Source organism: Eucyclogobius newberryi, unplaced genomic scaffold, assembly GCF_026437365.1.
Source record: "Eucyclogobius newberryi isolate DKJ021-1_F unplaced genomic scaffold, fEucNew1.0.hap1 SCAF_43, whole genome shotgun sequence".
Lineage (NCBI taxonomy): Eukaryota > Metazoa > Chordata > Actinopteri > Gobiiformes > Gobiidae > Eucyclogobius > Eucyclogobius newberryi.
In genome coordinates, this window is record NW_027316090.1 from 212087 (window position 1) to 237490 (window position 25404).

The window sequence follows — 25404 nt, forward strand, 5'->3', positions numbered from 1 at the left end:
TTTAGACCTGGTTTAGTCCTTGTTATTCCTGGTTTAGTCCTGGTTTAGACCTGGTTTAGTCCTGGTTTAGACCTGGTTTAGTCTTGGTTTAGTCCAGGTTTAGTCCTGGTTTAGTCCTGGTTTGGACCTGGTTTAGTCCTGGTTTAGACCTGGTTTTAGTCCTGATTTAGTCCTGGTTTAGACCTGGTTTAGTCCTGGTTTAGTCCTTGTTAGACCTGGTTAGTCCTGGTTTAGTCCTGGTTAGTCCTGGCTAGTCGTGGTTAGTCCTGGTTTAGTCCTGGTTAGTCCTGGTTTACCCTGGTTAGTCCTGGTTTACCCTGGTTTAGTCTTGGTTAGTCCTGGTTTACCCTGGTTTAGTCCTGGTTAGTCCTGGTTTACCCTGGTTTAGTCCTGGTAGTCCTGGTTAGTCCTGGTTTACCCTGTTTTAGTCCTGGTTTACCCTGGTTTAGTCCTGATTTACCCTGGTTAGTCTTGGTTAGTCCTGGTTTACCCTGGTTAGTCCTGGTTTACCCCAGTTAGTCCTGGTTAGTCCTGGTTTACCCTGGTTAGTCCTGGTTTACCCTGGTTTAGTCCTGGATAGTCCTGGTTTACCCTGGTTAGTCCTGGTTTGCCCTGGTTTAGTCCTGTTTAGTCCTGGTTTACCCTGGTTTAGTCCTGGTTAGTCCTGGTTTAGTCCTGGTTAGTCCTGGTTTGTCCTGGTTAGTCCTGGTTTACCCTGCTTTAGTCTTGGTTAGTCCTGGTTAGTCCTTGTTTACCGTGGTTAGTCCTGGTCTACCCTAGTTTAGTCCTGGTTAGTTCTGGTTTACCCTGGTTTAGTCCTGGTTAGTCCTGGTTTACCCTGGTTTAGTCCTGGTTTACCCTGGTTTTGTCCTGGTTAGTCCTGGTTTAGTCCTGGTTAGTCCTGGTTAGTCCTGGTTTACCCTGGTTATTCCTGGTTTACCCTGGCTAGTCCTGGTTAGTCCTGATTTACCCTGGTTAGTCCTGGTTAGTCCTGGTTAGTCCTGGTTAGTCCTGGTTTACCCTAGTACTCCTAGTGTACCCCGGTTAGTCCTGGTTAGTCCTGGTTTACCCTGGTTAGTCCTGGTTTACCCTGGGTTAGTCCTGGTTTAGTCCTGGTTAGTCCTGGTTTACCCTGGTTTAGTCCTGGTTAGTCCTGCTTTACCCTGGTTAGTCCTGGTTTATCCTGGTTTAGTCCTGGTTAGTCCTTGTTTACCCTGGGTTAGTCCTGGTTTAGTCCTGGTTAGTCCTGGTTTACCCTGGTTTAGTCCTGGTTAGTCCTGCTTTACCCTGGTTAGTCCTGGTTTATCCTGGTTTAGTCCTGGTTAGTCCTTGTTTACCCTGGTTAGTCCTGGTTTACCCTGGTTAGTCCTGGTTTACCCTGGTTTACCCTGGTTAGTCCTGGTTTACCCTGGTTAGTCCTGGTTTACCCTGGTTGGTCCTGGTTTACCCTGGTTAGTCCTGGTTTACCCTGGTTAGTCCTGGTTTACCCTGGTTTAGTCCGGGTTAGTCCTGGTTAGTCCTGGTTAGTCCTGGTTTACCCTGGTTTAGTCCTGGTTAGTCCTGGTTTACCCTGGTTAGTCCTGGTTTACCCTGGTTTAGTCCTGGTTTACCCTGGTTAGTCCTGGTTAGTCCTGGTTAGTCCTGGTTTACCCTGGTTAGTCCTGGTTTACCCTGGTTAGTCCTGGTTTACCCTGGTTAGTCCTGGTTAGTCCTGGTTTACCCTGGTTAGTCCTGGTTTACCCTGGTTAGTCCTGGTTAGTCCTGGTTAGTCCTGGTTAGTCCTGGTTTACCCTGGTTGGTCCTGGTTGGTCCTGGTTAGTCCTGGTTAGTCCTGGTTAGTCCTGGTTTACCCTGGTTAGTCCTGGTTAGTCCTGGTTTACCCTGGTTAGTCCTGGTTAGTCCTGGTTAGTCCTGGTTAGTCCTGGTTTACCCTGGTTAGTCCTGGTTTACCCTGGTTGGTCCTGGTTGGTCCTGGTTTACCCTGGTTAGTCCTGGTGTACCCTGGTTAGTCCTGGTTAGTCCTGGTGTAGTCCTGTTTTACCCTGGTTAGTCCTGGTTTAATCCTGGTTTACCCTGGTTGGTCCTGGTTGGTCCTGGTTAGTCCTGGTTTACCCTGGTTGGTCCTGGTTAGTCCTAGTTTACCCTGGTTAGTCCTGGTTTACCCTGGTTAGTCCTGGTTTACCCTGGTTGGTCCTGGTTAGTCCTAGTTTACCCTGGTTAGTCCTGGTTTACACTGGTTAGTCCTGGTTTACCCTGGTTAGTCCTGGTTAGTCCTGGTTTACCCTGGTTAGTCCTGGTTAGTCCTGGTTTACCCTGGTTAGTCCTGGTTTACCCTGGTTAGTCGTGGTTAGTCCTGGTTTACCCTGGTTAGTCCTGGTTAGTCCTGGTTAGTCCTGGTTAGTCCTGGTTTACCCTGGTTAGTCCTGGTTAGTCCTGGTTTACCCTGGTTAGTCCTGGTTTACCCTGGTTAGTCCTGGTTAGTCCTGGTTAGTCCTGGTTAGTCCTGGTTTACCCTGGTTAGTCCTGGTTAGTCCTGGTTAGTCCTGGTTAGTCCTGGTTAGTCCTGGTTAGTCCTTGTTTACCCTGGTTAGTCCTGGTTTACCCTGGTTAGTCCTGGTTGGTCCTGATTAGTCCTGGTTTACCCTGGTTAGTCCTGGTTTACCCTGGTTAGTCCTGGTTTACCCTGGTTGGTCCTGGTTTACCCTGGTTAGTCCTGGTTTACCCTGGTTAGTCCTGGTTTACTCCGGGTTAGTCCTGGTTAGTCCTGGTTAGTCCTGGTTTACCCTGGTTTAGTCCTGGTTAGTCCTGGTTTACCCTGGTTAGTCCTGGTTTACCCTGGTTTAGTCCTGGTTTACCCTGGTTAGTCCTGGTTAGTCCTGGTTAGTCCTGGTTAGTCCTGGTTTACCCTGGTTAGTCCTGGTTTACCCTGGTTAGTCCTGGTTAGTCCTGGTTTACCCTGGTTAGTCCTGGTTTACCCTGGTTAGTCCTGGTTTACCCTGGTTAGTCCTGGTTAGTCCTGGTTAGTCCTGGTTAGTCCTGGTTTACCCTGGTTGGTCCTGGTTGGTCCTGGTTAGTCCTGGTTAGTCCTGGTTAGTCCTGGTTTACCCTGGTTAATCCTGGTTAGTCCTGGTTTACCCTGGTTAGTCCTGGTTAGTCCTGGTTAGTCCTGGTTAGTCCTGGTTTACCCTGGTTTACCCTGGTTAGTCCTGGTTAGTCCTGGTTTACCCTGGTTGGTCCTGGTTGGTCCTGGTTGGTCCTGGTTGGTCCTGGTTTGTCCTGGTTTGTCCTGGTTTACCCTGGTTAGTCCTGGTGTACCCTGGTTAGTCCTGGTTAGTCCTGGTTTACCCTGGTTAGTCCTGGTTAGTCCTGGTTTACCCTGGTTTACCCTGGTTGGTCCTGGTTTACCCTGGTTTACCCTGGTTAGTCCTGGTGTACCCTGGTTAGTCCTGGTTAGTCCTGGTGTAGTCCTGTTTTACCCTGGTTAGTCCTGGTTTAATCCTGGTTTACCCTGGTTGGTCCTGGTTGGTCCTGGTTAGTCCTGGTTTACCCTGGTTAGTCCTGGTTTACCCTGGTTGGTCCTGGTTAGTCCTAGTTTACCCTGGTTAGTCCTGGTTTACCCTGGTTAGTCCTGGTTTACCCTGGTTAGTCCTGGTTAGTCCTGGTTTACCCTGGTTAGTCCTGGTTTACCCTGGTTAGTCCTGGTTAGTCCTGGTTTACCCTGGTTAGTCCTGGTTTACCCTGGTTAGTCGTGGTTAGTCCTGGTTTACCCTGGTTAGTCCTGGTTAGTCCTGGTTAGTCCTGGTTTACCCTGGTTAGTCCTGGTTAGTCCTGGTTTACCCTGGTTAGTCCTGGTTAGTCCTGGTTAGTCCTGGTTTACCCTGGTTTACCCTGGTTAGTCCTGGTTAGTCCTGGTTTACCCTGGTTAGTCCTGGTTAGTCCTGGTTAGTCCTGGTTTACCCTGGTTAGTCCTGGTTAGTCCTGGTTTACCCTGGTTAGTCCTGGTTAGTCCTGGTTAGTCCTGGTTAGTCCTGGTTAGTCCTGGTTTACCCTGGTTGTCCTCGGTCTTGAACACTCGGTATAATCTGGTGGCGATGAATCCAAACTCTCGTTCGCAGGCGTCAGATAAAGTTGAAATCATCTCGGCCATCGACGTTTCACCTCCAACTGACGAGAGTCGACTGTAATCTGTGAAGAGAAACCTGCAAGAGACCAGAGTCAGGACCAGGACCAGGACCAGGACCAGAGTCAGGACCAGGACCAGAGTCAGGACCAGGACCAGGACCAGAGTCAGGACCAGGACCAGGACCAGAGTCAGGACCAGGACCAGGACCAGGACCAGGACCAGGACCAGGACCAGGACCAGGACCAGAGTCAGGACCAGAGTCAGGACCAGGACCAGGACCAGGACCAGGACCAGGACCAGAGTCAGGACCAGGACCAGGACCAGAGTCAGGACCAGGACCAGGACCAGCACCAGGACCAGGACCAGGACCAGAGTCAGGACCAGGACCAGGACCAGAGTCAGGACCAGGACCAGAGTCAGGACCAGGACCAGGACCAGAGTCAGGACCAGGACCAGGACCAGGACCAGGACCAGAGTCAGGACCAGGACCAGGACCAGAGTCAGGACCAGGACCAGGACCAGGACCAGCACCAGGACCAGGACCAGGACCAGGACCAGAGTCAGGACCAGAGTCAGGACCAGGACCAGGACCAGGACCAGAGTCAGGACCAGGACCAGGACCAGAGTCAGGACCAGGACCAGGACCAGGACCAGCACCAGGACCAGGACCAGGACCAGAGTCAGGACCAGGACCAGGACCAGAGTCAGGACCAGGACCAGAGTCAGGACCAGGACCAGGACCAGAGTCAGGACCAGGACCAGGACCAGAGTCAGGACCAGGACCAGGACCAGGACCAGAGTCAGGACCAGGACCAGGACCAGGACCAGAGTCAGGACCAGGACCAGGACCAGGACCAGGACCAGGACCAGGACCAGAGTCAGGACCAGGACCAGAGTCAGGACCAGGACCAGGACCAGAGTCAGGACCAGGACCAGGACCAGGACCAGGACCAGAGTCAGGACCAGGACCAGAGTCAGGACCAGAGTCAGGACCAGGACCAGGACCAGGACCAGAGTCAGGACCAGGACCAGAGTCAGGACCAGGACCAGGACTAGGACAGGGACAGGGACCGGGACCGGGACCGGAACCAGGACCAGAGTCAGGACCAGAGTCAGGACCAGAGTCAGGACCAGAGTCAGGACCAGGACCAGAGTCAGGACCGGGACCGGGACCGGGACAGGGACAGGGACCGGGACCAGAGTCAGGACCAGGACCAGGACCAGGACCGGGACCGGGACCAGAGTCAGGACCAGGACCAGGACCAGGACCAGGACAGGGACCGGGACCGGGACCAGGACCAGGACCAGAGTCAGGACCAGAGTCAGGACCAGAGTCAGGACCAGGACCAGGACCGGGACCAGGACCAGAGTCAGGACCAGGACCAGAGTCAGGACCAGAGTCAGGACCAGAGTCAGGACCAGGACCAGGACCGGGACCAGGACCAGAGTCAGGACCAGGACCAGAGTCAGGACCAGAGTCAGGACCAGGACCAGAGTCAGGACCAGGACCGGGACCAGGACCAGAGTCAGGACCAGGACCGGGACCAGGACCAGAGTCAGGACCAGGACCGGGACCAGGACCAGGACCAGGACCAGGACCAGGACCAGGACCGGGACCGGGACCAGGACCGGGACCGGGACCAGGACCAGGACCGGGACCGGGATCGGGACCAGGAGCGGTGCCTGGGCCGAGGCGGGGCTAGTTGTTAGCTTAGCTGTAGCATTGCTAGCTGTCTGTGGCCTTGTTCTTCTTGAGCTCTTTGTCTGTTTCCATGAGAAGTGTAGAATCTCTCCAAGACGACCACAGCCCGACACACACGACCCAGCGCCACCATCACAGGAATGTATTTGGTGTATATAGAGTATATATTTGGTGTTTATAGAGTGTATATTTGGTGTATATATAGTATATATTTGGTGTATATATAGTATATATTTGGTGTATATATAGTATATATTTGGTGTTTATAGAGTGTATATTTGGTGTATATATAGTATATATTTGGTGTATATATAGTATATATTTGGTGTTTATAGAGTGTATATTTGGTGTATGTTTGGTGCATATAGAGTATATACTTGGTGTATATATAGTGTATATTTGGTGTGTACATAGAGTGTATATTTGGGGTATATAGAGTGTGTATTTGGTGTATGTTTGGTGTATATAGAGTATATATTTGGTATATATATATATAGTGTATGTTTGGTGTATACAGAGTATATATTTGGTGTATATAGAGTGTATATTTGTTGTGTATATATAGTGTATGTTTGGTGTATACAGAGTGTATATTTGGTGTATATATAGTATATATTAGGTGTATATAGAGTGTATATTTGGTGTGTATATATAGTATATATTTTGTGTATATATAGTGTATGTTTGGTGTATACAGAGTATATATTTGGTGTATATAGAGTGTATATTTGGTGTATATAGAGTGTATATTTGGTGTGTATATATAGTATATATTTGGTGTATATATAGTGTATGTTTGGTGTATACAGAGTATATATTTGGTGTATATAGAGTGTATATTTGGTGTATATATATAGTGTATATTTGGTGTATATATAGTGTATGTTTGGTGTATACAGAGTATATATTTGGTGTATATAGAGTGTATATTTGGTGTATATAGAGTGTATATTTGGTGTGTACATATAGTGTATATTTGGTGTATATAGAGTGTATATTTGGGGTATATAGAGTGTGTACTTTGCACGTACCTCACAGGTAGGGCTCTGGTGCTCTGCTCTGGAAGCTCTGGAGGATTCACAAACATGAGTTTCAGGAGAAGTTCCATGTATCCAATGTGACGAGCCAGAGCTGTGCTGAGGAGCCACGCCCACGTCCAGGACTCGCCCTCTCGACGCCCTCCAAAGTACACCACCACTGTGAGAGACCCCAAAGTACACCACCACTGTGAGAGACCCCAAAGTACACCACCACTGTGAGAGACCCCAAAGTACACCACCACTGTGAGAGACCCCAAAGTACACCACCACTGTGAGAGACCCCAAAGTACACCACCACTGTGAGAGACCCCAAAGTACACCACCACTGTGAGAGACCCCAAAGTACACCACCACTGTGAGAGACCCCAAAGTACACCACCATTGGAGACCCCAAAGTTCACCACCACTGTGAGAGACCCCAAAGTACATGCCACTGTGAGAGACCCACACCACCACTGTGAGAGACCCCAGAGTACACGCCACTGTGAGAGACCCACACCACCACTGTGAGAGACCCCAAAGTACACCACCACTGTGAGAGACCCCAAAGCACACGCCACTGTGAGAGACCCCAAAGTACACGCCACTGTGAGAGACCCACACCACCACCGTGAGAGACCCCAAAGTACACGCCACTGTGAGAGACCCCAAAGTACACGCCACTGTGAGAGACCCCAAAGTACACCACCACTGTGAGAGACCCCAAAGTACACGCCACTGTGAGAGACCCCAAAGTACACCACCACTGTGAGAGACCCCAAAGTACACGCCACTGTGAGAGACCCACATCACCACTGTGAGAGACCCCAAAGTACACGCCACTGTGAGAGACCCACAGCACCACTGTGAGAGACCCCAAAGTACACGCCACTGTGAGAGACCCACAGCACCACTGTGAGAGACCCCAAAGTACACGCCACTGTGAGAGACCTACAACACCACTGTGAGAGACCCCAAAGTACATGCCACTGTGAGAGACCCCAAAGTACAACACCACTGTGAGAGACCCCAAAGTACACCACCACTGTGAGAGACCCACACCACCGCTGTGAGAGACCCCAAAGTACACCACCACTGTGAGAGACCCCAAAGTACACTACTACTGTGAGAGACCCCAAAGTACACCACCACTGTGAGAGACCCCAAAGTACACCGCTACTGTGAGAGACCCCAAAGTACACCACCACTGTGAGAGACCCCAAAGTACACGCCACTGTGAGAGACCCCAAAGTACACCAACACTGTGAGAGACCCCAAAGTACACCACCACTGTGAGAGACCCCAAAGTACACGCCACTGTGAGAGACCCCAAAGTACACGCCACTGTGAGAGACCCACACCACCACTGTGAGAGACCCCAAAGTACACGCCACTGTGAGAGACCCCAAAGTACACCACCACTGTGAGAGACCCCAAAGTACACCACCAATGTGAGAGACCCCAAAGTACACCACCAATGTGAGAGACCCCAAAGTACACTACTACTGTGAGAGACCCTTAAGTACACCACCACTGTGAGAGACCCCAAAGTACACCACTACTGTGAGAGACCCCAAAGTACACCACCACTGTGAGAGACCCCAAAGTACACGCCACTGTGAGAGACCCACATCACCACTGTGAGAGACCCCAAAGTACACGCCACTGTGAGAGACCCACACCACCACTGTGAGAGACCCCAAAGTACACGCCACTGTGAGAGACCCCAAAGTACACCACTACTGTGAGAGACCCCCAAGTACACGCCACTGTGAGAGACCCCAAAGTACACCACCACTGTGAGAGACCCCAAAGTACACCACCACTGTGAGAGACCCACACCACCACTGTGAGAGACCCCAAAGTATACCACCACTGTGAGAGACCCCAAAAGTACACCACCACTGTGAGAGACCCCAAAGTACACGCCACTGTGAGAGACCCCAAAGTACACCACCACTGTGAGAGACCCACACCACCACTGTGAGAGACCCCAAAGTACACCACCACTGTGAGAGACCCCAAAGTACACCACCACTGGGAGAGACCCCAAAGTACAAGCCACTGTGAGAGACCCCAAAGTACACCACCACTGTGAGAGACCCACACCACCACTGTGAGAGACCCCAAAGTACACCACCACTGTGAGAGACCCCAAAGTACACCACCACTGTGAGAGACCCCAAAGTACACCGCTACTGTGAGAGACCCCAAAGTACACCACCACTGTGAGAGACCCCAAAGTACACCACCACTGTGAGAGACCCCAAAGTACACCACCATTGGAGACCCCAAAGTACACCACCACTGTGAGAGACCCCAAAGTACACCACCATTGGAGACCCCAAAGTACACCACCACTGTGAGAGACCCCAAAGTACATGCCACTGTGAGAGACCCACACCACCACTGTGAGAGACCCCAGAGTACACGCCACTGTGAGAGACCCCAGAGTACACGCCACTGTGAGAGACCCCAAAGTACACGCCACTGTGAGAGACCAACACCACCACTGTGAGAGACCCCAAAGTACACCACCACTGTGAGAGACCCCAAAGCACACGCCACTGTGAGAGACCCCAAAGTACACGCCACTGTGAGAGACCCACACCACCACCGTGAGAGACCCCAAAGTACACGCCACTGTGAGAGACCCCCACCACCACTGTGAGAGACCCCAAAGTACACGCCACTGTGAGAGACCCCAAAGTACACCACCACTGTGAGAGACCCCAAAGTACACGCCACTGTGAGAGACCCCAAAGTACACCACCACTGTGAGAGACCCCAAAGTACACGCCACTGTGAGAGACCCACATCACCACTGTGAGAGACCCCAAAGTACACGCCACTGTGAGAGACCCACAGCACCACTGTGAGAGACCCCAAAGTACACGCCACTGTGAGAGACCTACAACACCACTGTGAGAGACCCCAAAGTACACGCCACTGTGAGAGACCCCAAAGTACAACACCACTGTGAGAGACCCCAAAGTACACCACCACTGTGAGAGACCCCAAAGTACACCGCTACTGTGAGAGACCCCAAAGTACACCACCACTGTGAGAGACCCCAAAGTACACGCCACTGTGAGAGACCCCAAAGTACACCAACACTGTGAGAGACCCCAAAGTACACCACCACTGTGAGAGACCCCAAAGTACACGCCACTGTGAGAGACCCCAAAGTACACGCCACTGTGAGAGACCCACACCACCACTGTGAGAGACCCCAAAGTACACGCCACTGTGAGAGACCCACATCACCACTGTGAGAGACCCCAAAGTACACGCCACTGTGAGAGACCCCAAAGTACACCACCACTGTGAGAGACCCCAAAGTACACGCCACTGTGAGAGACACACACACCCACTGTGAGAGACCCCAAAGTACACGCCACTGTGAGAGACCCCAAAGTACACCACCACTGTGAGAGACCCCAAAGTACACCACCAATGTGAGAGACCCCAAAGTACACCACCAATGTGAGAGACCCCAAAGTACACTACTACTGTGAGAGACCCCAAAGTACACCACTACTGTGAGAGACCCCAAAGTACACCACCACTGTGAGAGACCCCAAAGTACACGCCACTGTGAGAGACCCACATCACCACTGTGAGAGACCCCAAAGTACACGCCACTGTGAGAGACCCCAAAGTACACCACTACTGTGAGAGACCCCCAAGTACACGCCACTGTGAGAGACCCCAAAGTACACCACCACTGTGAGAGACCCCAAAGTACACCACCACTGTGAGAGACCCACACCACCACTGTGAGAGACCCCAAAGTATACCACCACTGTGAGAGACCCCAAAAGTACACCACCACTGTGAGAGACCCCAAAGTACACGCCACTGTGAGAGACCCCAAAGTACACCACCACTGTGAGAGACCCACACCACCACTGTGAGAGACCCCAAAGTACACCACCACTGTGAGAGACCCCAAAGTACACCACCACTGTGAGAGACCCCAAAGTACACCACCACTGGGAGAGACCCCAAAGTACAAGCCACTGTGAGAGACCCCAAAGTACACCACCACTGTGAGAGACCCACACCACCACTGTGAGAGACCCCAAAGTACACCACCACTGTGAGAGACCCCAAAGTACACCACCACTGTGAGAGACCCCAAAGTACACCGCTACTGTGAGAGACCCCAAAGTACACCACCACTGTGAGAGACCCCAAAGTACACCACCACTGTGAGAGACCCCAAAGTACACCACCATTGGAGACCCCAAAGTACACCACCACTGTGAGAGACCCCAAAGTACACCACCATTGGAGACCCCAAAGTACACCACCACTGTGAGAGACCCCAAAGTACATGCCACTGTGAGAGACCCACACCACCACTGTGAGAGACCCCAGAGTACACGCCACTGTGAGAGACCCCAAAGTACACGCCACTGTGAGAGACCAACACCACCACTGTGAGAGACCCCAAAGTACACCACCACTGTGAGAGACCCCAAAGCACACGCCACTGTGAGAGACCCCAAAGTACACGCCACTGTGAGAGACCCACACCACCACCGTGAGAGACCCCAAAGTACACGCCACTGTGAGAGACCCCCACCACCACTGTGAGAGACCCCAAAGTACACGCCACTGTGAGAGACCCCAAAGTACACCACCACTGTGAGAGACCCCAAAGTACACGCCACTGTGAGAGACCCCAAAGTACACCACCACTGTGAGAGACCCCAAAGTACACGCCACTGTGAGAGACCCACATCACCACTGTGAGAGACCCCAAAGTACACGCCACTGTGAGAGACCCACAGCACCACTGTGAGAGACCCCAAAGTACACGCCACTGTGAGAGACCTACAACACCACTGTGAGAGACCCCAAAGTACACGCCACTGTGAGAGACCCCAAAGTACAACACCACTGTGAGAGACCCCAAAGTACACCACCACTGTGAGAGACCCACACCACCGCTGTGAGAGACCCCAAAGTACACCACCACTGTGAGAGACCCCAAAGTACACTACTACTGTGAGAGACCCCAAAGTACACCACCACTGTGAGAGACCCCAAAGTACACCGCTACTGTGAGAGACCCCAAAGTACACCACCACTGTGAGAGACCCCAAAGTACACGCCACTGTGAGAGACCCCAAAGTACACCAACACTGTGAGAGACCCCAAAGTACACCACCACTGTGAGAGACCCCAAAGTACACGCCACTGTGAGAGACCCCAAAGTACACGCCACTGTGAGAGACCCACACCACCACTGTGAGAGACCCCAAAGTACACGCCACTGTGAGAGACCCACATCACCACTGTGAGAGACCCCAAAGTACACGCCACTGTGAGAGACCCCAAAGTACACCACCACTGTGAGAGACCCCAAAGTACACGCCACTGTGAGAGACACACACACCCACTGTGAGAGACCCCAAAGTACACGCCACTGTGAGAGACCCCAAAGTACACCACCACTGTGAGAGACCCCAAAGTACACCACCAATGTGAGAGACCCCAAAGTACACCACCAATGTGAGAGACCCCAAAGTACACTACTACTGTGAGAGACCCTTAAGTACACCACCACTGTGAGAGACCCCAAAGTACACCACTACTGTGAGAGACCCCAAAGTACACCACCACTGTGAGAGACCCCAAAGTACACGCCACTGTGAGAGACCCACATCACCACTGTGAGAGACCCCAAAGTACACGCCACTGTGAGAGACCCCAAAGTACACCACTACTGTGAGAGACCCCCAAGTACACGCCACTGTGAGAGACCCCAAAGTACACCACCACTGTGAGAGACCCCAAAGTACACCACCACTGTGAGAGACCCACACCACCACTGTGAGAGACCCCAAAGTATACCACCACTGTGAGAGACCCCAAAAGTACACCACCACTGTGAGAGACCCCAAAGTACACGCCACTGTGAGAGACCCCAAAGTACACCACCACTGTGAGAGACCCACACCACCACTGTGAGAGACCCCAAAGTACACCACCACTGTGAGAGACCCCAAAGTACACCACCACTGTGAGAGACCCCAAAGTACACCACCACTGGGAGAGACCCCAAAGTACAAGCCACTGTGAGAGACCCCAAAGTACACCACCACTGTGAGAGACCCACACCACCACTGTGAGAGACCCCAAAGTACACCACCACTGTGAGAGACCCCAAAGTACACCACCACTGTGAGAGACCCCAAAGTACACCGCTACTGTGAGAGACCCCAAAGTACACCACCACTGTGAGAGACCCCAAAGTACACCACCACTGTGAGAGACCCCAAAGTACACCACCATTGGAGACCCCAAAGTACACCACCACTGTGAGAGACCCCTGGCTGGATAAGACTGTAACTCCTCCTCACAGCAGGTCCTAAAAGCTCCATAAAAAGCTTTAACTGGTTGAAAATGCAGCAGTAAGATTACAACAGGACCTAAAAGAAGAGAGCACATGGCGCTGGTGCTGGAGTCTCTTCACTGGCTCAGGGCTTCTCCATTAGTTTCACTGTTTGTTGGTGAAATCATTGATGAAACGAGGCAGCTGTGATTTTGTGTTTGACTGAATGAGGAGACTCACCAAAGAAGAGGTAAAGCAGAGCGAGGAGACTGAGGGCCACGGCCAGGGCCAGACGAGGATCCACCGTGAGAACCAGAACCAGAGCCACGGAACCACAAAGAACCAGGGTCAGAACCAGAACCAGCCACGAGAACCTGAAGAGAGGCTGGACCTGCTGACCAGCGAAGGTCTTCATCTCATCTGCAACGACAAGAGGTCAGACCAGGGCTAGAAGAGGACTAAACCAGGGCTAAACCAGGACTAAACCAGGGCTAGAAGAGGACTAAACCAGGACTAAACCAGGACTAAACCAGGGCTAGAAGAGGACTAAACCAGGTCTAAACCAGGACTAAAAGCAGGACTAAACCAGGACTAAAAGCAGGACTTACCCTCTAGTTTCTTGAGCAGGAAGGACTTCCCTGAGCCCCACTGAGCATAAAGTCCAACACAAATCGGAGGCTGCATCGTCGGCTCACTCAGAATATCAGCCAGAGCAGAACTGTACAAGTCATAACCCAACATGTCCCCGCCCGAGTCTGAGGGGGACAGGTGTCCTAGAGGAGACAGAGAGACAGGTGAGACATGTCCCCGCCCGAGTCTGAGGGGGACAGGTGTCCTAGAGGAGACAGAGAGACAGGTGAGACATGTCCCCGCGCGAGTCTGAGGGGGACAGGTGTCCTAGAGGAGACAGACAGGTGAGACATGTCCCCGCGCGAGTCTGAGGGGGACAGGTGTCCTAGAGGAGACAGAGAGACAGGTGAGACATGTCCCCGCCCGAGTCTGAGGGAGACAGGTGTCTTCCTGGAGCCAGAGAGAAGACGTGGAAGACGGCGGGTGTAACGTACGTGCTCCAAAGATCTGGGTGAGGATGCTCTTCTGGTGGTTACAGTCGATGTTGTACGGCGTCTCGCCGCTCTTGTTGGGACGGTAAAGGAGGCGGCCATCTTTGGGGTTCCTCAGCAGCAGCTCGGCCAATCGCCTGCTCCGACCACGGATGGCGATGTGCAGCGGCGTGTCGCCCCTCTGCGCCGTGGGACACGTCAGGAACACGCCAAGAACATACCAAGAGACACGTCAGGAAGGAGCCAGGAAGGAGCCAGGAAGGAGCCAGGAAGGAGCCAGGAAGGAGGCAGGAAGGAGGCAGGAAGGAGGCAGGAAGGAGGCAGGAAGGAGGCAGGAAGGAGGCAGGAAGGAGAGAGGAAAGGGCCAGGACTAAACCGGGACTAAACCAGGACTAAACCAGGACTGTACCTTGTCCACAGCAGACACTTTGGCTCCTTTGTCCAGCAGCAGCTCCACGATCTCAATGTTTCTCATCTTTGTGGCTTTGATCAGAGGAGTTTCTCCATCCTGAAAACAAAAACACAGTAGTGTAGCGCCCCCCGCAGGCCTGTCTCAGTAGTGTAGTGCCCCCCGCAGGCCTGTCTCAGTAGTGTAGCGCCCCCCGCAGGCCTGTCTCAGTAGTGTAGCGCCCCCCGCAGGCCTGTCTCAGTAGTGTAGCGCCCCCCGCAGGCCTGTCTCAGTAGTGTAGCGCCCCCCGCAGGCCTGTCTCAGTAGTGTAGCGCCCCCCGCAGGCCTGTCTCAGTAGTGTAGCGCCCCCCGCAGGCCTGTCTCAGTAGTGTAGTGCCCCCCGCAGGCCTGTCTCAGTAGTGTAGCGCCCCCCGCAGGCCTGTCTCAGTAGTGTAGCGCCCCCCGCAGGCCTGTCTCAGTAGTGTAGCGCCCCCCGCAGGCCTGTCTCAGTAGTGTGTAGTGTAGCGCCCCCCGCAGGCCTGTCTCAGTAGTGTAGCGCCCCCCGCAGGCCTGTCTCAGTAGTGTAGTGCCCCCCGCAGGCCTGTCTCAGTAGTGTAGCGCCCCCCGCAGGCCTGTCTCAGTAGTGTAGCGCCCCCCGCAGGCCTGTCTCAGTAGTGTAGCGCCCCCCGCAGGCCTGTCTCAGTAGTGTAGCGCCCCCCGCAGGCCTGTCTCAGTAGTGTAGCGCCCCCCGCAGGCCTGTCTCAGTAGTGTAGCGCCCCCCGCAGGCCTGTCTCAGTAGTGTAGCGCCCCCCGCAGGCCTGTCTCAGTAGTGTAGTGCCCCCCGCAGGCCTGTCTCAGTAGTGTAGCGCCCCCCGCAGGCCTGTCTCAGTAGTGTAGCGCCCCCCGCAGGCCTGTCTCAGTAGTGTAGCGCCCCCCGCAGGCCTGTCTCAGTAGTGTAGCGCCCCCCGCAGGCCTGTCTCAGTAGTGTAGCGCCCCCCGCAGGCCTGTCTCAGTAGTGTAGTGCCCCCCGCAGGCCTGTCTCAGTAGTGTAGCGCCCCCCGCAGGCCTGTCTCAGTAGTGTAGCGCCCCCCGCAGGCCTGTCTCAGTAGTGTAGCGCCCCCCGCAGGCCTGTCTCAGTAGTGTAGCGCCCCCCGCAGGCCTGTCTCAGTAGTGTAGCGCCCCCCGCAGGCCTGTCTCAGTAGTGTAGCGCCCCCCGCAGGCCTGTCTCAGTAGTGTAGTGCCCCCCGCAGGCCTGTCTCAGTAGTGTAGCGCCCCCCGCAGGCCTGTCTCAGTAGTGCAGGTCTTACCTTGGTGTAGGTCTCTGTGTCAGGATTACACTGCAGAATGTCTCGGACCATGGTGGCATTTCCTTTCTCCACTGCCCAGTACAGAGCAGTTTTACCCTCCTGAAACACAACACAATGTACACACATGTACACACATGTACACACATGTACACACATGTACACACATGTACACACATGTACACACATGTACACACATGTACACACATGTACACACATGTACACACACACACACATGTACACACATGTACACACATGTACACACATGTACACACATGTACACACACACACATGTACACACATGTACACACACACACACACATGTACACACATGTACACACACACACACACACACACACATGTACACACATGTACACACACACACACACACACATGTACACACATGTACACACACACACATGTACACACATGTACACACACACACACATGTACACACATGTACACACACACACACACACACACATGTACACACATGTACACACATGTACACACACACACACACACACATGTACACACATGTACACACATGTGCACACATGTACACACATGTACACACATGTACACACACATGTACACACATGTACACACATGTACACACATGTACACACACACACACACATGTACACACATGTACACACACACACACACACACACATGTACACACATGTACACACATGTACACACACACACATGTACACACATGTACACACACACACACATGTACACACATGTACACACACACACACACACACACACATGTACACACATGTACACACACACACACATGTACACACATGTACACACACACACACACACACACACATGTACACACATGTACACACATGTACACACACACACACATGTACACACATGTACACACATGTACACACACACACACACATGTACACACATGTACACACATGTACACACACACACACACATGTACACACATGTACACACATGTACACACATGTACACACATGTACACACACACACACATGTACACACATGTACACACATGTACACACACACACACACACACACACACATGTACACACATGTACACACATGTACACACACATGTACACACATGTACACACATGTACACACATGTACACACACACACACACATGTACACACATGTACACACATGTACACACACACACACACACATGTACACACATGTACACACATGTACACACATGTACACAGTGTAGTGCCCCTGTAGTGTACATTTGTTCATGTAAACCAGAGCTCCTCACCTTGTTCTAAAGTAATTTACGGTGTGCCACAGGGGTCAGTACTCGGTCCAATTCTGTTTACTCTTTATATGCTGCCGTTAGGTCACATGATCAGGTCACATGATCAGGTCACATGATCAGGTCACATGATCAGGTCACATGATCAGGTCACATGGCATTAACACTCAGCTGTATTTATCAATGAACCTGATCAGAGCGATCAAGGAGACAGACTTAGAGCTCGTGTGAAGGAGATAAAAACCTGGAGGACACTTAATGATCTGCTTCTTAACCCTGAACAAACCGAGGTCATTGTGCAGGAGGTCATTGTGCTGGAGGTCATTGTGCAGGAGGTCATTGTGCTGGAGGTCATTGTGCAGGAGGTCATTGTGCAGGAGGTCATTGTGCTGGAGGTCATTGTGCTGGAGGTCATTGTGCTGGAGGTCATTGTGAAGGAGGTCATTGTGCAGGAGGTCATTGTGCAGGAGGTCATTGTGGAGGAGGTCATTGTGCTGGAGGTCATTGTGCAGGAGGTCATTGTGCAGGAGGTCATTGTGCAGGAGGTCATTGTGCTGGAGGTCATTGTGCTGGAGGTCATTGTGAAGGAGGTCATTGTGCAGGAGGTCATTGTGCAGGAGGTCATTGTGGAGGAGGTCATTGTGCTGGAGGTCATTGTGCAGGAGGTCATTGTGCAGGAGGTCATTGTGCAGGAGGTCATTGTGCAGGAGGTCATTGTGCAGGAGGTCATTGTGCTGGAGGTCATTGTGCAGGAGGTCATTGTGCAGGAGGTCATTGTGCTGGAGGTCATTGTGCTGATCCTAAGCATCTACGAGACGCTCTATCTGAGCAGATAGTCACACTGGACAATGTCAGTGAAGCCTCCAGTTCTACTGTAAGAAACCTCAGAGTCTTATTGGACCAGGAGCTCTCATTTAAAGCTCATATAAATAAAGCTTGTAAAACAGACTCTTTCCATTTGCACAACAAGAGCCAAAATCAGAAGAATCCTGCCTACAAACAGACACACACGTACACACACACACACACACACACACACACACGTACACACACACATGTACACACACACACATGTACACACACACACACACACACACACACACACACACGTACACACACACACATGTACACACACACGTACACACACACACATGTACACACACACACACACACACGTGTACACACACACACACACACACGTACACACACACGTGTACACACACACACACACACGTACCTGTCCTCTGATGTCGATGTCCGCATACTTGTGGAGCAGAGCTCTAACGATCTCCACATGTCCTCCTCTGACCGCTCCGATCAGGACCGTGTCTCCACTCTGACCAAACACACCATCACAACCCTGTCTGTTTAGTCCTGGTCTAGTCCTGGTCTAGTCCTGGTCTAGTCCTGGTCTAGTCCTGGTTTAGTCCTGGTCTAGTCCTGGTCTAGTCCTGGTTTAGTCCTGGTCTAGTCCTGGTCTAGTCCTGGTTTAGTCCTGGTCTAGTCCTGGTCTAGTCCTGGTTTAGTCCTGGTCTAGTCCTGGTCTAGTCCTGGTTTAGTCCTGGTCTAGTCCTGGTTTAGTCCTGGTTTAGTCCTGGTCTAGTCCTGGTCTAGTCCTGGTTTAGTCCTGGTCTAGTCCTGGTCTAGTCCTGGTCTAGTCCTGGTCTAGTCCTGGTTTAGTCCTGGTCTAGTCCTGGTCTAGTCCTGGTTTAGTCCTGGTCTAGTCCTGGTTTAGTCCTGGTTTAGTCCTGGTTTAGTCCTGGTCTAGTCCTGGTCTAGTCCTGGTTTAGTCCTGGTCTAGTCCTGGTCTAGTCCTGGTTTAGTCCTGGTTTAGTCCTGGTTTAGTCCTGGTTTAGTCCTGGTTTAGTCCTACCCGGTCTGGGATGTTCACGTAGGTCCCGGCCTCCAGCAGGTCCTGGACGATCTGGGTGAATCCCTCTTTGGCCGCGATCATCAGCGCCGTGTTCCCGTCTTTGTCCGTCATGTTCACGTTGGGGTTTCTCTTCAGAAGTTCCTTCACCACCTCAGAGGAGCCGCCCCTGACCGCCACGATCAACGCCGTCATGGAGTTCTGACCACACGGACGAGAGGGTCAGAGCCAGGGTCAGAGCCAGGGTCAGAACCACCAGGGTCAGAGCCAGGGTCATGTTCAGTGTGACATGCCATGCTCCGCCCCGTAAAGCGCGCTGCGCCCCGTAAAGCGCGCCCCGTAAAGCGTGCTGCGCCCCGTAAAGCGTGCTGCGCCCCGTAAAGCGCGCTGCGCCCCGTAAAGCGTGCTGCGCCCCGTAAAGCGCGCTGCGCCCCGTAAAGCGCGCTGCCCCGTAAAGCGCGCTGCGCCCCGTAAAGCGCGCTGCCCCGTAAAGCGCGCTGCGCCCCGTAAAGCGCGCTGCGCCGTAAAGCGCGCTGCCCCGTAAAGCGCGCTGCGCCCCGTAAAGCGCGCTGCCCCGTAAAGCGCGCTGCGCCCCGTAAAGCGCGCTGCCCCGTAAAGCGCGCTGCGCCCCGTAAAGCGCGCTGCCCCGTAAAGCGCGCTGCGCCCCGTAAAGCGCGCTGCCCCGTAAAGCGCACTGCCCCGTAAAGCGCGCAGCGCCCCGTAAAGCGCGCTGCCCCGTAAAGCGCGCTGCCCCGTAAAGCGCGCTGCGCCCCGTAAAGCGCGCCCCGTAAAGCGTGCTGCCCCGTAAAGCGCGCTGCGCCCCGTAAAGCGCGCTGCGCCGTAAAGCGCGCTGCGCCCCGTAAAGCGCGCTGCCCCGTAAAGCGCGCTGCGCCCCGTAAAGCGCGCTGCGCCGTAAAGCGCGCTGCGCCGTAAAGCGCGCTGCGCCCCGTAAAGCGCGCCCCGTAAAGCGTGCTGCGCCCCGTAAAGCGCGCTGCCCCGTAAAGCGCGCTGCGCCCCGTAAAGCGTGCTGCGCCCCGTAAAGCGCGCTGCCCCGTAAAGCGCGCTGCGCCCCGTAAAGCGCGCTGCGCCGTAAAGCGCGCTGCCCCGTAAAGCGCGCTGCGCCCCGTAAAGCGCGCTGCGCCGTAAAGCGCGCTGCGCCCCGTAAAGCGCGCTGCCCCGTAAAGCGCACTGCCCCGTAAAGCGCGCAGCGCCCCGTAAAGCGCGCTGCCCCGTAAAGCGCACTGCCCCGTAAAGCGCGCTGCGCCCCGTAAAGTGCGCTGCGCCCTGTAAAGTGCACTGCGCCCCGTGAATCGCGCTGCGCCCCGTAAAGCGCGCTGCGCCCCGTAAAGCGCGCTGCGTCCCGTAAAGCGCGCTGCGCCCCGTAAAGCGCGCTGCGCCCCGTAAAGCGCGCTGCGCCCCGTAAAGCGCGCTGCGTCCCGTAAAGCGCGCTGCGCCCCGTAAAGCGCGCTGCGCCTCGTAAAGCGCACTGCGCCGTAAAGCGCGCTGCCCCGTAAAGCGCGCTGCGCCCCGTAAAGCGCGCTGCCCCGTAAAGCGCGCTGCGCCCCGTAAAGCGCGCTGCGCCGTAAAGCGCGCTGCCCCGTAAAGCGCGCTGCGCCCCGTAAAGCGCGCTGCGCCGTAAAGCGCGCTGCGCCGTAAAGCGCGCTGCGCCCCGTAAAGCGCGCTGCCCCGTAAAGCGCACTGCCCCGTAAAGCGCGCAGCGCCCCGTACAGCGCGCTGCCCCGTAAAGCGCACTGCCCCGTAAAGCACGCTGCGCCCCGTAAAGCGCGCTGCGCCGTAAAGCGCGCTGCCCCGTAAAGCGCGCTGCGCCGTAAAGCGCGCTGCCCCGTAAAGCGCGCTGCCCCGTAAAGCGCGCTGCGCCCCGTAAAGCGCGCTGCGCCGTAAAGCGCGCTGCGCCCCGTAAAGCGCGCTGCCCCGTAAAGCGCACTGCCCCGTAAAGCGCGCAGCGCCGCGGAAAGCGCGCTGCCCCGTAAAGCGCACTGCCCCGTAAAGCGCGCTGCGCCCCGTAAAGTGCGCTGCGCCCCGTAAATCGCGCTGCGCCCCGTAAAGCGCGCTGCGCCTCGTAAAGCGCGCTGCGTCCCGTAAAGCGCGCTGCGTCCCGTAAAGCGCGCTGCGCCCTGTAAAGCGCGCTGCGCCCTGTAAAGCGCGCTGCCCCGTAAAGCGCGCTGCCCCGTAAAGCGCGCTGCGCCCTGTAAAGTGCACTGCGCCCCGTAAATCGCGCTGCGCCCCGTAAAGCGCGCTGCGCCTCGTAAAGCGCGCTGCGTCCCGTAAAGCGCGCTGCGTCCCGTAAAGCGCGCTGCGCCCCGTAAAGCGCGCTGCGCCTCGTAAAGCGCGCTGCCCCGTAAAGCGCGCTGCCCCGTGAATCGCGCTGCGTCCCGTAAAGCGCGCTGAGCCTCGTAAAGCGCGCTGCGTCCCGTAAAGCGCGCTGCGCCCCGTAAAGCGCGCTGCGTCCCGTAAAGCGCGCTGCGCCCCGTAAAGCGCGCTGCGCCCTGTAAAGTGCGCTGCGCCCCGTAAATCGCGCTGCGCCCCGTAAAGCGCGCTGCGCCCTGTGAAGCACGCTGCGCCCCGTAAAGCACGCTGCGCCTCGTAAAGCGCGCTGCCCCGTAAAGCGCTGCGCCCCGTAAAGCACGCTGCGCCTCGTAAAGCGCGCTGCCCCGTAAAGCGCTGCGCCCCGTAAAGCGCGCTGCGCCTCGTAAAGCGCGCTGCCCCGTAAAGCGCTGCGCCCCGTAAAGCGCTGCGCCCCGTAAAGCGCGCTGCCCCGTAAAGCGTGAGGTCTCTACAAGTGTGCGAGTGCGCTCCGTACCGCCCCCTCCTGGTCCACGTCAGCACCGTTCTCCAGCAGATGCATCACACAGTCGTAATGGCCCTTCCTCGCCGCCCAGATCAGAGGAGTGGTCCCGTACTGAAAGAACCAGAGAGAACAGTTCCACAGCGTTAGAACCACACAGAGAACAGTTCCACAGAGAGAGAACTAACCTTGTCAGAACAGTTGACTTTGGCTTCGTGCTCCAGCAGAAGTTGGACGATCTCAGAGTGTCCTCGTCCTGCAGCCCAGATGATCGGATACACAGAGTACTGCTGCAAGAGACAGAGAGGGGACAATGAGACCAGAGAGAAGACAAAGAGACCAGAGAGAGGACAAAGAGACCAGAGAGAAGACAAAGAGACCAGAGAGAGGACAAAGAGACCAGAGAGAAGACAAAGAGACCAGAGAGAAGACAAAGAGACCAGAGAGAGGACAAAGAGACCAGAGAGAAGACAAAGAGACCAGAGAGAGGACAATGAGACCAGAGAGAAGACAAAGAGACCAGAGAGAGGACAATGAGACCAGAGAGAAGACAAAGAGACCAGAGAGAAGACAAAGAGACCAGAGAGAGGACAAAGAGACCAGAGAGAAGACAAAGAGACCAGAGAGAGGACAATGAGACCAGAGAGAAGACAAAGAGACCAGAGAGAGGACAATGAGACCAGAGAGAAGACAAAGAGACCAGAGAGAAGACAAAGAGACCAGAGAGAGGACAAAGAGACCAGAGAGAAGACAAAGAGACCAGAGAGAGGACAAAGAGACCAGAGAGAAGACAAAGAGACCAGAGAGAGGACAATGAGACCAGAGAGAAGACAAAGAGACCAGAGAGAGGACAATGAGACCAGAGAGAAGACAAAGAGACCAGAGAGAGGACAAAGAGACCAGAGAGAAGACAAAGAGACCAGAGAGAAGACAAAGAGACCAGAGAGAGGACAATGAGACCAGAGAGAAGACAAAGAGACCAGAGAGAGGACAATGAGACCAGAGAGAAGACAAAGAGACCAGAGAGAGGACAAAGAGACCAGAGAGAAGACAAAGAGACCAGAGAGAGGACAATGAGACCAGAGAGAAGACAAAGAGACCAGAGAGAAGACAAAGAGACCAGAGAGAGGACAAAGAGACCAGAGAGAGGACAAAGAGACCAGAGAGAAGACAAAGAGACCAGAGAGAAGACAAAGAGACCAGAGAGAGGACAAAGAGACCAGAGAGAAGACAAAGAGACCAGAGAGAGGACAATGAGACCAGAGAGAAGACAAAGAGACCAGAGAGAAGACAAAGAGACCAGAGAGAAGACAAAGAGACCAGAGAGAAGACAAAGAGACCAGAGAGAGGACAAAGAGACCAGAGAGAAGACAAAGAGACCAGAGAGAGGACAATGAGACCAGAGAGAAGACAAAGAGACCAGAGAGAAGACAAAGAGACCAGAGAGAAGACAAAGAGACCAGAGAGAAGACAAAGAAACCAGAGAGAAGACAAAGAGACCAGAGAGAAGACAAAGAGACCAAGAGAAGACAAAGAGACCAGAGAGAAGACAATGAGACCAGAGAGAAGACAAAGAGACCAGAGAGAAGACAAAGAGACCAGAGAGAAGACAAAGAGACCAGAGAGAAGACAAAGAGACCAGAGAGAAGACAAAGAGACCAGAGAGAGGACAAAGAGACCAGAGAGAGGACAAAGAGACCAGAGAGAGGACAAAGAGACCAGAGAGAGGACAAAGACACCAGAGAGAAGACAATGAGACCAGAGAGAAGACAAAGAGACCAGAGAGAAGACAAAGAGACCAAGAGAAGACAAAGAGACCAGAGAGAGGACAAAGAGACCAAGAGAAGACAAAGAGACCAGAGAGAAGACAATGAGACCAGAGAGAAGACAAAGAGACCAGAGAGAAGACAAAGAGACCAAGAGAAGACAAAGAGACCAGAGAGAAGACAAAGAGACCAGAGAGAAGACAATGAGACCAGAGAGAAGACAAAGAGACCAGAGAGAGGACAAAGAGACCAGAGAGAGGACAAAGAGACCAGAGAGAAGACAAAGAGACCAGAGAGAAGACAAAGAGACCAGAGAGAAGACAAAGAGACCAGAGAGAGGACAAAGAGACCAGAGAGAAGACAAAGAGACCAGAGAGAAGACAAAGAGACCAAGAGAAGACAAAGAGACCAGAGAGAAGACAAAGAGACCAGAGAGAAGACAAAGAGACCAGAGAGAAGACAAAGAGACCAGAGAGAAGACAAAGAGACCAGAGAGAAGACAAAGAGACCAGAGAGAGGACAAAGAGACCAGGGAGAAGACAAAGAGACCAGAGAGAGGACAATGAGACCAGAGAGAAGACAAAGAGACCAGAGAGAAGACAAAGAGACCAGAGAGAAGACAAAGAGACCAGAGAGAGGACAAAGAGACCAGAGAGAAGACAAAGAGACCAGAGAGAAGACAAAGAGACCAAGAGAAGACAAAGAGACCAGAGAGAAGACAAAGAGACCAGAGAGAAGACAAAGAGACCAGAGAGAGGACAATGAGACCAGGGAGAAGACAAAGAGACCAGAGAGAGGACAATGAGACCAGAGAGAAGACAAAGAGACCAGAGAGAAGACAAAGAGACCAGAGAGAAGACAAAGAGACCAGAGAGAAGACAAAGAGACCAGAGAGAGGACAAAGAGACCAGGGAGAAGACAAAGAGACCAGAGAGAGGACAATGAGACCAGAGAGAAGACAAAGAGACCAGAGAGAAGACAAAGAGACCAGAGAGAAGACAAAGAGACCAGAGAGAGGACAAAGAGACCAGAGAGAAGACAAAGAGACCAGAGAGAGGACAATGAGACCAGAGAGAAGACAAAGAGACCAGAGAGAAGACAAAGAGACCAGAGAGAAGACAAAGAGACCAGAGAGAAGACAAAGAGACCAGAGAGAGGACAAAGAGACCAGAGAGAAGACAAAGAGACCAGAGAGAGGACAATGAGACCAGAGAGAAGACAAAGAGACCAGAGAGAAGACAAAGAGACCAGAGAGAGGACAATGAGACCAGAGAGAAGACAAAGAGACCAGAGAGAAGACAAAGAGACCAGAGAGAGGACAAAGAGACCAGAGAGAAGACAAAGAGACCAGAGAGAAGACAATGAGACCAGAGAGAAGACAAAGAAACCAGAGAGAAGACAAAGAGACCAGAGAGAAGACAAAGAGACCAAGAGAAGACAAAGAGACCAGAGAGAAGACAATGAGACCAGAGAGAAGACAAAGAGACCAGAGAGAAGACAAAGAGACCAGAGAGAAGACAAAGAGACCAAGAGAAGACAAAGAGACCAGAGAGAAGACAAAGAGACCAGAGAGAAGACAAAGAGACCAGAGAGAAGACAAAGAGACCAGAGAGAAGACAAAGAGACCAGAGAGAGGACAAAGAGACCAGAGAGAGGACAAAGAGACCAGAGAGAGGACAAAGAGACCAGAGAGAGGACAAAGACACCAGAGAGAAGACAATGAGACCAGAGAGAAGACA

General features: G+C 53.5%; 1 protein-coding gene across 1 annotated transcript in view; it reads right to left on the reverse strand.

The window, feature by feature from the left end:
• The window catches only part of LOC140379595 (kinase D-interacting substrate of 220 kDa B-like), a 219615-nt gene that overhangs the window by 178078 nt on the left and 16133 nt on the right, over window positions 1-25404 (reverse strand). The window contains exons 5-15 of the mRNA XM_072464278.1: window positions 22088-22189; window positions 21915-22013; window positions 19097-19294; window positions 18461-18559; window positions 15947-16045; window positions 14661-14759; window positions 14255-14432; window positions 13799-13963; window positions 13431-13610; window positions 6857-7022; window positions 4048-4199 (exon numbers count right to left, since the gene is read on the reverse strand). Coding sequence (XP_072320379.1) covers window positions 4048-4199; window positions 6857-7022; window positions 13431-13610; window positions 13799-13963; window positions 14255-14432; window positions 14661-14759; window positions 15947-16045; window positions 18461-18559; window positions 19097-19294; window positions 21915-22013; window positions 22088-22189 — 1537 coding nt within the window. The remainder of the gene's footprint in view (window positions 1-4047; window positions 4200-6856; window positions 7023-13430; window positions 13611-13798; window positions 13964-14254; window positions 14433-14660; window positions 14760-15946; window positions 16046-18460; window positions 18560-19096; window positions 19295-21914; window positions 22014-22087; window positions 22190-25404) is intronic.